The 14,352-nt window shown below is 36.9% G+C and overlaps 1 protein-coding gene across 1 annotated transcript in view; it reads right to left on the minus strand.

The window, feature by feature from the left end:
* The window catches only part of LOC106666554 (zwei Ig domain protein zig-8), a 658,162-nt gene that overhangs the window by 177,125 nt on the left and 466,685 nt on the right, over nucleotides 1-14,352 (minus strand). The window contains exon 3 of the mRNA XM_014393829.2: nucleotides 11,274-11,434. Coding sequence (XP_014249315.1) covers nucleotides 11,274-11,434 — 161 coding nt within the window. The remainder of the gene's footprint in view (nucleotides 1-11,273; nucleotides 11,435-14,352) is intronic.

The following is a 14,352-nucleotide window of genomic DNA, read 5'->3' on the forward strand; positions in this document are numbered from 1 at the left end:
GTGCCAGTGAGATTTTGCTATTTTATGTTTATATTCTTTGGATTTTGAAGGGGTGGGGAAGGATGTCGGTATAGAAAAGACATTTTTGTATAAGGCGTCGGTTTCTTTGAGGTGAAAATAGCCGACGCAGAGAAAAAATGAGTCGTTAATGGTTTGGCCAGATTATCCTTTCAGGATTATATAGAAAGGGATAAATAGGAAAAGAAAAGCTAAATTGTTGGGAAATTAGGCTATGTGAAAAATATTTGATGTGTTGAATGTAATGTGATGATATAGGTATGTTATCAGTATTGAATTTGATTAATGATATTGGCGTAGCTGTGACTGAGTTTACATGTATCTGTCCTGTAATTGATGCTGTGTTTATCTCTGTTGTTATAAACCATTTATAAGAAATTACGTTTATGTTTGTTTTGTTCTGTGTGTAATACTTTTGGATTTTTGAAGTCGAAATTGTGTTGGTGTTCAAGATGGTGGGTAGCGAGTACTGGAGGATTTTGTTTAGGTTTTTTGCAATCGTAGATATGTTGCTTTACTCTAGAAATACTTTGATTGAATATATAAAAAAATATATTTTGCATTGTATAAATTCACTTTTCCACATCCAAAATGTAATTGTTATACGGAAACAATATTTAGACAAACACTTTGAGTGAGTAGAACTACTTTATTGAAAAATATATTTTGCATTGTATAAATTCACTTTTTCACATCCTAAATGTGTTTGTTAAATGTAAACAATGTTCCTAAATCCCAGGCCCTGAAGATGATCTCAAAAAAGATCGAAACGTTGGCACGATAAAGAAAATGTTTTTGTGAAACCTACATCACACTAGACCATCTCATGATTTCTGAATAATTATCGATTAACGGTCACTAATCACCACACACAAAATAATAATAATAAAATTTAAATTTTNGATCGAAACGTTGGCACGATAAAGAAAATGTTTTTCTGAAACCTACATCACACCAGACCGCATCTCACGATTTCTAAATCAATATCGATTAACGGTCACTAATCACCACACTCATGTATTCTTTACAATCATCTTCTGTGATTTACCCAGGCCCTGAAGATGACCCGAATAAAGGTCGAAACGTCGGCAAAAAAATGAAAAAGGTGTTTTTCTAAATTAACTCATTTTTGACCGCTTCTCACTACTTTACGAAATTAAACAATAGGTCACTAAGCAACACACATAGATAATAAAGTACCTTACGTAAATTTTATATGTGTGAATCATACTTCTTAAGAAAATTGTTAAATTGGAGGCAGTTCATACTTCACAAATGTTACCTCTATTTTTGTCATTTCTGGACTCCAGTAAGGATTTAAAAAAATTATTGCATTTTCCCTCCTTTTTGCCATTTTTCAGAGGAAAATCCAAAAGGTGGGGTTGAGATGGGAAGTTAGTGTCTGAGTGGATCGAGGTCACGATAGCTCAAGTGGTAGAGCAGCGGCGTAACTAGCCGAAGATCGTGGTTTCGAATCCCGCTCGTGCCATTGACTTTTTTTTATCTCATCTAAAAACCTCAATTAATTGTATTATAAATAATGTGAATTGGTTAAATTTTTCTACGAATTGATAGAAGGATTTGTGTACATATAGTAAATCGATAATTTTTGGCAAAAACCTAAAATTGTGATAAAATTTTACAACCAAAAAATCATTCTCGGCTTAAAAAAAAACTATTACTAATATTGTTTGGCAATAATTTTTCTACAAAATGAAACAAATGTTCGTTTAAATATAATAAATTTTGGAGAAAGATGAAATAAACCAACTTTTCCAGAGAAGTGGTTATCTGAATAGGCTCAAATTTCTCCCGTTGCTGTCTAATTTAAGTGATTAAAACTTTAACAACTTATTCATTTTTTCATTTTTTCATTCATATTTCAGATATCACTCCGGTTATTTTTGACACATAAATTACATAAAAGATGCACCAGCATAAGTGATGGCATTTCGTTCAAGGCAAGATATGTCTCAAGATTTGATCTGCAACTTTCAATAATTTATTTAAAGCATTTTTAAATTTTGAAATCACATACGACCAATTAAAATCAAATATGTTGTCATTTATAAAAAATAAACTAATCAATAATAACTGAATTTAGTAAAATTAGTTCCTACAAAATGTGTGCCAAAACGTCTAAATCTGTCTTCTAGAATAGGCTTCAGGAAATAATTTAATTATAATAATCCAAAATAAGAGAAAAATCTCACTTACACCGTCTCTACTGATAAATTTTATAGAAGCTTATAAAAATTAAATATTTTCATGTTGTACAACTTCATTGTTAATTATACTGAAAATTATTTATATCACCTTCTCTTCCACTTCTACAATGTTTATTGTCCTTGAGGAAAAATTTGGAAGGCATCACTTGGTCCCGGGCCAGAGGTTGTAATTGGATTAGTCGTAGGGGTGGGCCAAGGGGACTCCTGAAGGGGTTGATGGTGTTGCGAGGGCGGGGATGAAAGGTTGAAAACCACCTGATTCCTAGTCACCATTGATGATGTCCATGGTGAAAAGTTATAACACCTATGTTCTTCCAGTTTCTCTGACAGCTCAGACCGAATTGCAAATCAAAATTTATTGTCAAATTAAGTCGTATATTTGTTTCAATAATTTATACCTAATATAATGAAAGACAAAAAAACAATCACAACTCCTTGTTCATAACTAACATTTTAAAAATATCTGTTACTCATATTCTCAGATTCTCGCTAATATCCATATGGGAAAAGTATATGTTTTGGAAGGAATATTACTTAGTAAAGAAAAATGAAGAGTCAATCAATCATAACAAAAATATTGGTATCAGACCGGGTCGTTTGTGACAGAGTGTGGGGAGCAAATGTGAATAGATACTTTGTTTATGGCGGGGCTTTATCCTCGTCGGATTCGTGATTCATATCCTCGTTGATTTTTTCATGCATCTCTCCCTTTTTGCCATTGCATGAAACATCCAATATTCTCCCATCCCTCATGCTCGATTCCTGTGTAAATAACATCACAGACATTCCCCTGAAAGGATGCCAAAATGCCATAATTTCTCTGTGGCCGGGGAAGTGCATATAAAAAAAACCCACACAAAACATAATACTCTGGATAACGTAATATCCGACAGTGATTAGCTTTTCTCTGGGTGATGGAAAAATACTATAATTTCTTATGAGACAATTAAAAAATTAGGTCTAACAATTTCTCAACAAATTTCTTAGGAACCTACTTTCTTTCCGGATTTAAAAGGTTCATGAACTTCTTTCAAGTTGAACGGGTGGAGCTAGTGTGCCCAATTCTGGATAAAACTTGACTTCTAGTCGTAAGTAGCATTCCCTGAGTGTCCGAATAATACTCCTAGGTCTAGTGGGACTTCAAATGGACATCAATAATATAAACATAAAAACAAAAGCAGAGGGATTAATTCACTAGCAAATTTTCAAGAGCGACCTAGTTCCTTATTGTAAAGGGCTCAATTCTAATTGATCAAAACAAACAAAAACGGTAGAAGTCGAAGAAGGTAATATTTTCTCAAGTAGGCGTAACTCTTTTTTTAAAAGTAACACAATAAATACTACATCTTCAGCTGAATTAACATAGATTGCGCCCGTGTTTTTCTTCGTTTTTAGTAAAAAAGCTAGCATAGTTGTTTTGTTGAAGAGAGGAATGCTGGGGGTTGAAAAATGGGTTCAAGACAAAACTCGAAATTGGTGGGTTGTTTCTTAAATAAAAGTTTTAGAAACTTCAAGAAATAAAGAAAAAAAAGCTAAGCGGTGGGTGAGGGGCTGTTTAGAGGTGGTGACGAGTAAGGAAGAGGGTTTGAGACGAGTTCTGTCTGTCTGAATGAATAAACATTTATTAAAACATACTTGTACATTTTGTTACATAACGTGTGTGGTGATTAGTGACCGTTAATCGATAATTATTCAGAAATCGTGAGATGCGATCTGGTCACTAGACCATCTCACGATTTCTGAATAATTATGTTCCATAACGTTTCATTATTCTGGTGAAGTCGCGGGGCACTTTTACGTTCTATTTCAAAACTTTTACCTATCAACGCACATAATCCTAGTTTGTTATTATTTATAATTAATCAAACAATTAAACAGTAGGAAAGATTTTCTTATAAAACCCACTGGGTGTCAAATAAGGTAACAGTTAAGAAATGAATTAACAAAAATGTGTTAACAAAAAAAAATTTTAAAATAACTAATAAATACTAATAATATTCCCACTAAACCTACTACTCTACGTGCATCCTTCGCCGATGATACAGCTGTACTATCCTCCAATACCAATCCTGCGGTTGCTTCGGAAGATCTGCAGGAACATATCTCATGTATAGCAGATTGGTGTAGACAATGGAAAATGAAGATAAACGAAAGCAAGAGAGTCCATGTCACATTTACACTCCGAAGCAAACCTCCTCTCACGATATACTACAACAACGTTCCTATCCCCAAATCCGACTGCGTTCGCTACCTTGGGTTCCACGTAGACTCACGACTAACGTGGAATCAACATACACGACTGACACGACAAAACCTAAACAGACGGTATGGTCTACTGCACAGACTGATAGGACGGATATCACAGATCCTAGATTTATTATGCCTAATCCTTCTATGTTTCCATGGAAAGTTAACATCATACCCTCCTACGTCCCTACAAGTAATGTACTTGCTTTCCCGTATACTCGGTCGTCCTTAAAAGGACAATTAGGATCTTTAACGTCCGCACGTAGCCGTCCGGCCTTATCAGATGTTTTTATTCTCAAGATGAGAGCTGACGAACCTCTGCATACGACAGAAGGTGTTACTGCTGCAGCTTTGGTGTTGAGGCAGCTCAGCCCCGAGGGGCCAAGACAATCTCTCTCCCCGCTTGCCCATTCCGAGTAATCGAGTTAGGCATCGGACCGTATGCCCGGCGCAAAGGGCTACCTAAGCCGAAATACATCAGCCTGGTCTCCGGCACTCCCTGGATAGAGAAGGCTACTCTGTCTCCCAGCGTATTGGGGCTTCCCCAGCGTAGAAACTTCCCCCTTGAGTAGACTGGCTACGGTAAAAGCCGCCAATCGAGCTCACCTCAACAATCTGCGTGCAAAGCATACTCGAATAGTAGCAACGGATTCACGACCCATTTCCATCCGCCACTACTCACGCATTCGGGGGACTTTATCAGAGTAATCTTAGCTTATAAACTTCAATCCGATCCGTCGTATCCCGTGAGGCCGGGTGAATAACGATGGTCATATGCAAGTTTCGTGCGAAAGTCACAGATAGAAGACAGCCTATTCGTCAGGTACCCGTCAGGGGTATCACCACGAACAACTACAAATCCATTCCCAGTGTAATGGAACCTTGGAACATTCTATTACCCCGTAGTACAGATGGTTATGCACCCTCTCCTGTCTTTGCGGACAGGATCTGGTAACCAAACCCTCGGGTGCCTCTGACCCGAGGCCGACACGAGTACCGCTTGTGCTTTAGAAAGGTTGCCACGTCCAAAGGGCTACACCATTATTTTGCGCCCGGACACCTTCCTTGAAACCAAGGGTTGGGAGAGGTCGCAGGGAAGAATGAACGCACCTGGATAGAGAAATGGACGTGGATGAGGACGATGTGTTCTTGCTGGTGGAGAGACCCATAAAAAAATTTCTGGACAGACTTCTTTATTCGGACTTAATATACTCTCATGGAGCAAGTCATTTCTGGTGTATCGAGGTAGTGAGGTCATAAATCTTAGAAATTTATTTTGGACCACTTGCAGTTTTAGGATTTTCGATTCTCACGTGTTCCATGCTATCCAAGTATACAGCAGGATGGGTTTAACAGCTACTTTATAATTAATTAGTTTATTTTCAAAGCCCTTTCCATGCTCACGGGCCATCAGTGGAAATAAGACTTTTACGGCTATTTTACCATTTGTAACTTATCATTTATATGCCTAGAGAAGTAAGGTCCAGAGTTAAACCCAAGTACATTATCTCCTCACTTCACTCATTTTTGTGGCCATGAATGGAAATGGTTTTCCTGAATATTGGTAGTCGTTTTGTGAAAAAAACGGCCTTTGAGCACATAAATCTGATATTCCAACGGTGACAAAACCTGTAAATCCTGGTGATGCTATCAAGTTCTGTCTGATTGACACTCGTATAAGCAAGAAAGAAGAATTTGCTGCCTGTGTTGGGTCTTTTTTTCTACGACAGTTATTGTTGCTATATGGACAGAGAAACCAGGAGTTTGACCCGGAAGGGGATTTTGGTTACAGAACGAAAAACAATTTCAAATACAAAAGAACAGAGAGAAATCCGCTGGCGGAACTCAAGGCAGTATTTCCCATTTGCCATTCAACAACCCCATTTGTGTATGAAATTCTAGGTGAAGTCGTTAAGTCATTTTTTTCTTTTCTCAAAGGCTAACAAACGCCAAAAGCAATAAGAGAACGGAGAAGAATCCCAACCTTGGGCTAGTCTAGTCTCCTTGTAGCCGCAGGTATCCAGTACCAGTTGCGAGGTGATCTTTCGATCTTTATTTTTTAAATTTGTTATATCTCTATTTCTTTTATCTTTTTTAAAAGAAAACTACTGGCGCCCAATCAATTTTTATTTTCACCTAACCAATATTCAAGGTTTTCTCTTTTACCCACCTCTTCATCGCTGATTAGCTGACACCTCGAGAATGCCCTGGGTGAAAATTGGACCATAACAAATGAATAATCAATGTAGTACAAAGAAAAAGTTTATCTGAGATTAAAAACCAGGCTTCAGCAAAGAATCAGCTAGTTTACACCCAAAAAAACTACTCCAGAACAAGACTATAAAATAATAGAAAAAAGGACAAAAAGATAAGAAAACCCTTAAAGATGTAAAGTGAGGGCATTCTACATAAGGATTAACTTCCAATTTTTTTTGAACTCCCAACACTTGCAATCAATACAAAAACCTCTCAGGTAAAGATTTTCGTATTTTATTGCTTTCCTCCTTGCAATCCATGAGTTGTCTTCAGTAGCCAGTGACTGATATATCCAATAGTTGTTGTTGATGTAATGGTGTAATTTTTTAGTCGTTTAATGGTTTTTTGTCAGCGGGGTAATGGGAGCGTTGCCAGAAGGCAAAAAGACTTGTTTATGTGTTTTCTGGTTTTGAATACGAGAATTGTCATTATCTTTTATTCGCATCGTCTAAAGTGATGAGAGTCTGTGCGATTGTTGTTCAATACCAATGAGCGTTCAAGGACCCGCCTTTGACATTTATCCTCCTCCTTAACTCTGATCGGATAAAATTCACACAATAACGATTTCTTTGGCTATTAAGAAAAACTTGTGTATTTTCCCATTTTCGTCTTTGCTTAAATCTGCTTTTAAAATTACACCACTTCAATTTTTTGAAGTTCTTTTTGATACATTTGGAGGAAAAAACAATAATTGTTTATTTGTTTTCAAAATACTGTTGAATAGTTTATAAGAAGGGGAAATGTTCACAAAGGAAAACAGGTTAAACTATGTTCCACGTGAAAAATATCAGGTTCGATCTTCATTTTTCAAGGTAAGACTTGAAGCGTCTCATAAGTTCGTTTTTACTATTTATTTTAAGGGTGAATGGGAAATAACTCGTTAGTGATTTATAAGACTATTTTGTTAACGAGGGTTAGCAACAGCAGAGGTCATATAAACCCTCAGGGTGCCGGAGTTTTTGAAAAAAGCCCATTTATAGTATGTCGGGTTTGAATGCAGGGCTACTGGATTCGAACCCGGGACCTTTACAGTGATGAGCGCCGTGTCCACGCCTAAACAATTGCGTCCACCGACGCCCCTATCAGACCATTATCTAAATGGATAATAGTAGATTGACATGATGGAAGGAGCAATAGAATTTTTGTAGACGAAGGGGGCTCAAGATACAGGATCTTACACTACAAATACGTTACTGCATGGAGAGACTCCAATAGCCTACTCACATAACAAGAAGCAACTAATGCTATGAGATGAGCTTTAGTTAGACTGGACTTTAGGGATGCTTATTGATGCCATGACCCCTAAATTCAGTCTTGACAAAACATTTCTAATCAAAATACCTTGTAGAATAGACTGAGAGAAAGGGATCCTATTTAATTCCGGTAATATTTGGTTTACAGAGGCTCCAAAACCGAATATGGTTCAGGATCTGGCATTTATGGTAATAAACCAAGGATCAGAATTCATATAAGCCGTGGAGAATATGGCACCGTTTTTCAAGCGGAAACTGCCTATTGAACTATGCTCGGGAGATAAAAGACTGGGGATTGTCAGGGGAAGAATAAACATCTACTCGGACAGCCAGGCTGAACTGAAGGCAATTACCGCGACAACAGTAAAGTCTAGAGTCGTTTGCATTGTCCTGTCAGACATTGGGGAAAATAACAAAATTAACCTTATCTGGGTGCCAGGGCACGCAAGTCATAGGGGTAACGAAGAAGCCAAGAATTGGTCAAGGAAAGTTCAATGAGGACAATTTAGCTTACCAAACTGCCAAAAACGAGGATCCATTAGACAACGGATTAATAAGTCCTTCGCTCAATGAAAATGTAGCCCGGGACAGAGAATATGAATAAGTTTATCAAAGCACCATTGCAGAAACTAACGGCAGAACTACAGGACATACTAGGAGGAGAATAATGGTTGGACTGCTAACTACTATAACTCCGGAGGCATATGGACAGACTCGGCCAGGCAGAAACAAGCTTGCGCAAAGTTTGCCAAGAAGTAGAATAAAAAAAACAGCGGAAGTCCTCTTTCGGTGCGAAGGCCTATGTGAGTGATATTACTAATCCTGGGAGAGGAAAAGCCAGGCTCTGAAGGATACACACGGAAGTCCAAGAAAAAGTTTTGGGGTGTGGTAAAAAGCCTCAAGCTTAACCAGGAGCTCGGGATAAATAAAATCGAGATGCACAATCAATACTGGTCACGGTGCACAGGTTGTAAATACGACGGCTTGGATTCTCGGCGACAAATGATAGCATCTCAACTAAAAACCTTAATTAATTGTAATATATTAATTGGTCAAGCGGACCACGAAATTAGTGAATTTAATGAATTAAAATGAAGTATACTTCAGTACTCTCCGTGGCCATTTCATTTGTCGCCGAGAATGCAATCCGATTACACGACATTTGAAAAATGGCAAAAAGTAGGGAAAACTCAAAATTTGGGGTTGAGATGGGAAGTTGGTGTCCGAGTGGATCGAGGTCACGATAGATAAGTGGTAAGCAGCGGCGTATCTAGCCGAAGATCGTGAGTTCGAATCCCGCTCGTGCCATTGACTTTTTATCTCAACTAAAAACCTTAATTAATTGTAATGTATTAATTGGTCAAGCGGACCCCTAAATTAGTGAATTATTCTTTATGATGAGTTTCTACTGCCTGCAATAATTGTACTGCCCAACTTTTGAAATCTTTCGGATCTGTAAAATTTATACGAGAACTACAGTTCAATTCCAGAAGACAACACTTCTAATTCTTTAAGCCAAAAAATGTTGTTTTTTAATTATCTCCTGCGCAAGGAGGTAGAGCAAACAATCTTGTTTCAGACCCAAAACCCGCTGTATAGAATTTAAATGACTCCTCAACGTATACAAAAACAAAGGACTAAAGACTAATTCCAAATAAAGAAAATAACTTGGTTTATAATAGCGCGTTTATGGGAGCGCCAAACAACTTCTTAATAAAAAAACAAAGAAGGTATTCTACCACTTTATACTAATGGTAGCCCCATACTTGTGACGCATAACACATCATAGCCCTAGAGACGGATTTAAAAACTTTAAATTTACTTTTTAGAGGAACATCTCCTTGTTTAGCAACCCTAAGTTTATTGGTCAAATGCATATTAAAGGAAAGTAGAGACGTTACACCTAAATATTTGTACTCTTTTACTCCCTCTATTCTTTCATTTTTTAAAAAGCATCGTTCATTCTTTGATGGTCTAGCGCCATTTCTAAACACCACAATCTTAGTTTTATTCAAATTTACTGACAAATTCCACAGTCGGCAGTATTCTCCCAATCTGTTTAACATCTTTTGAAGTTGAACAGGTTAAGTACTCATCAAAATTACATAATCTGCATATATTGAACAGTTTACATTTGATGCTCCGATAAACAGACCCCCACCCAAAATCTCGGGTAAATCATTAATAAACAGCGAAAACAGAAGAGGGGAAAGCAGACAGCCCTGCCTGACACCTACTCTAGTTTCGAAGGTAATTGTGACCTCTCCCCTACACCACACAGCACTCTCTGTCCCGCTATACACTTTAATACCTCGATAAACTTACTGAGATCCCATAATTATACAGTTTATAGAAAATGGCCATCCTGATGTTTTCTAAATTCAACGATTATTTTTATATGAAAAATTATTATTTCCTGACAAAAATAAGCATTAAGTAAAAAGCTAAAATTGCCTAGAAACTTTAAGCGGCCCATAGACGGTCAATATTATTGTACAATATAGATTTCACAGTAATTTGACGGTTGTCCCTTAACGTTCAATAATATTGTACAAAATTTTGCTTGTGCAAAGAACTTGAATAGTTTGAATTCAATATTGAAGTTTGTGCAATATTTTGTGCACTTGCTGATACTTCGCAAACTGACTGATATTGCGCAATAATGCCAACAGACGGTGCAATATTTTCCAGATTGTACAATATATTTTCAAATTTTCGTCAATCGTGCAATGTACAAACTTTCAATATCGTCTACACACGATCAATTAAATTGCACAATCCAAAATATTGTGCAATAATATTGATAGTCTATGGGCCGCTAACCGAATCTAACATTTGGTCATAGTATTTAGGTAGAACGAAAAATAGAGATTTCTTTCTAATGGATCTCGTTCAAAGGTTGAGATGTAATCTTTTCATGTACTTAAATTCACTAATTTCGTGGTCCGGCGTATCTAGCCGAAGATCGTGGGTTCGAATCCCGCTCGTGCCATTAACTTTTTTTCATCTCAACTAATAACCTTAATTAATTGTAATCTTTTCATGTACTTTTACATGATTTCTGTGTACTGTTTTCAAGTCAAGATAATGAATTTTTAGCTTTTCATTCCCGTTTCCGCTTTCAATATCTCTAAGAGTGATGTACGAATTTAGAGATTTGCCTCTTTAGTTCATATTTCGATGAAGCAAAAAGCCAATATCGTTACTTTTTTAATTGAAAAATGAATATACATGGTGTTATCAAAGCGTTAAATGTAATTAACGGACTTACTGTTTTGTTTCCAAGATTTTTCACCCTGCACTTTAAATAGGCCGTCTTTCCAACTAGGCCTGTGATGTTGTTCGGCACGCTCGTGTCGAAAGTCGGCCCTGTCCCAGGGGTCGGCAGTTCTTGTAGAAAATCTGTCCGAAACCTGCGGGAACCCGCGGCTTCTGAAACAAAATACAAAAATAAGTTATTCCATGGTTTCACCAAGTCCAACGCAGTCCTCCTTTAATTTGTTGACTGTAGTTAGTGTACATAAAATCTTGGTGAACTATGAAAAGTTCGCGATTTTGCTTCCTTTTAAATCTGAGGATTAGTTTCAGATGAGATGAGATTTCTTATTTTCTGGATAAATTTTTGATAAATTTCCGGATTGAATGTCATTGAAAGAAACGCTACATGTTCCAAGAATCTTCTTTAAAAATGTTTATTTCAACATTTTTTCTTTAATGTTTAAAGTAGAAATTAAACTGAATAAATATACTGTTTAGTAAAATACACTTTTGATAATGCATCTGTAAAATTTAATGTAAAATACTGCAGCCTGATGATGATCTTTCGTCATTCATTTGTAAATAAAATAAGTGAATATCATTCATTCTCTTCGTCCTAAAAACCTACCCCCTGGAGAGAGCCTCTTGGCCTTATTTATCTTTCCTCTCAAACGTATTCTATACGTTTCCAAGAACACATCCATCTCTGAGATATGTAGCTACTTCAATTCTCAGGTACTTTTCGAATAAAAAAGGGATTGGGGTACGAGAGGGCCGTCGTGCTGGTTTGAGTATCGAAGAAACAGCAAGCTAGAAAAGTTTTTATTTTCCCATTACTCGATATTTGAAATTTCTAAAAGTGTTAGTTATTCTTCAGTGTATAAAAATTGTTAACTCTAGTATATACACACAGATAATATAAAACTGGACGTGCAGAACAAAATAAGTTTTATTTCTTTTATATTTTTACATGTTCTTTTATTGCACATTTTATTAAACATTGAGAAAGAAATGATAAAAGAAGATATAAGGAGAAAGGTAAGACAAAATAGAGATGGAGAGTGACATAGATTGATACATCTATAGATATAGAGAAATGGAGTGAGAGAAAGAAACAGAAAGAAAGAGAAAAAGAGAGGAGAGAGAGAGAGAGAGAGAGAGAAAACAGACAGACGGTGTCGGAGGCACAATTCACTCTCGACGCTCAACGTATTTACATTGTGGTCCCGGCCTCATCAGTGGGTTGAGCGAGGTCGGGATTGCACGCCGAGCCGGTGAGCGATTTCAATCGCATCTAATTTGGAATCCGTCTAGACAGTTCCTTACCTTCTGCGTTTTCAACTCTTGTATACGAATAAAGAAAATATACTTATTTTCAATTACATTGGAGCAATCATTTTCCCAATTCTTTACTGGGTAAGAAAATTGTCTCGACTGGGCTTGGCAATGGTTAATAATCTACTTTGTTTTTTTATACCTTAGTACGCACTGGGATTCTTTGTTCGGACTCTTTAAAGCGGAGCTGCATCTGGGATTCATTTTCTTACATCCGGGACGTTCCGCGACAATGAGTCTTGAATCTGATGTGTTACGTTTTAGTATTTTTGCAATCCCACCATAAATGGGATCTTTCTCGGAGGAATAGAAAGTCAGGGGGAAGAAAGCAGATACTGTCGCTTAGTTAGCCCAAAAATATTAAGGCTTAGGTAAGAGTCTCCACTTGCGAGGAAACGGTAGCAGAAACTGGCACCCGAAAAGTCGTCTCCTTTTTGGAAATTTGTGATCCAACAAATTCTAAACGACATTTGGTAGTGAACTCGGTTCATCCGAACAAAATTTTGGAATCCCATTCCGTCTTTCAATCTCAGAGTGACAAGAAGATCGTGCCCATGCTTATATTGATCCTTGAATATATGGAATCCTCACGATTCCACCAACATGGTTGCCTTTTGGTAGCGCTTTATTTACTCCGTAGAGCTATGTAAAGTGCTACTGCAATCCTTGAGAGCACGACCGCGTTTGACATAGCTCAGACTCAAAATAGACAATGTTGCTGGGCAAAATAATCTGCGGCGTGTATCCGAACTCTGCGACAAAGTGACCGATCGAAAAATCCCAGTGCGTACTTTTGAAACCATTAAACAATAAAAATAAATAGTGGATCGAAGTCACGATAGCTCGAGAGGTTGAGTAGCGGCGTATCTAGCCGAAGGCTGTGGGTTCGAATACCGCTCGTGACACTGACTTTTTATCTCAACTAAAAACCGGACTACGAAAACTAGTGAATATAATAAGTTAAATTGAAGTATATCTTCACTAAAGCTCTCCGTCGCCATTTCATTTGTCGCTGAGAGACAAATAGATTACACGATATTTGAAAAATGGCAAAAAGGAGGGAAAATTCAAAAGGTGGGGTTGAGATGGGAAGTTAAGCCAGGAACATACTTACCCGAAGATACGCCATGCGACGCTACCCGATGCTGCCCGACGCCTTGCCACGTTTTGGTTGGGTGTGCACATCTATCCGAAGCAAGTACCCGTCGCGTACAGCCCACAGCGTTTATCACAATAATCACTATCACAATCACAACGCATATTTTGTTCTTAATGCACTATTTTGAGCAAAACCTTGTAATAAATTGTTAGTTAAATTTTATGAGCACATTCATCTAATAAATTGTTTGTTAAACTTAATTGTTTTAAATAAACTTACTCCTAACCATCTAATTAAACAATGTTTATAAAAACTTATGCATTTTGGATCTCGTTTAATTTAGTTTACATTAAAATAACATGTTGTAATTAATATAACGACAAAATTATATGTACTTAGTTTGAAATAAACAACAAAAAATATGAGTGACCATTTCTGATTCTACCCGACATTAGAAAATTGTATAATTTTACGAGCAAAACAATGAAATAAATTATTAATTAAATTTTATGAGAAAACCGTGTAATGAAATGTTCCAATTTTAGTATATGTACCGCCGAAGCAAGTACAATAAATGGTTACTTAAATTCTTCATATCAAAAAATCGTATTCCGGTGTTTTGAATAATTTTTTACCAAACCATTAAAATTAATTTTTT

This window comes from Cimex lectularius, unplaced genomic scaffold (genome assembly GCF_000648675.2).
Source record: "Cimex lectularius strain Harlan isolate CLEC.00 unplaced genomic scaffold, Clec_2.1 scaffold196, whole genome shotgun sequence".
NCBI lineage: Eukaryota > Metazoa > Arthropoda > Insecta > Hemiptera > Cimicidae > Cimex > Cimex lectularius.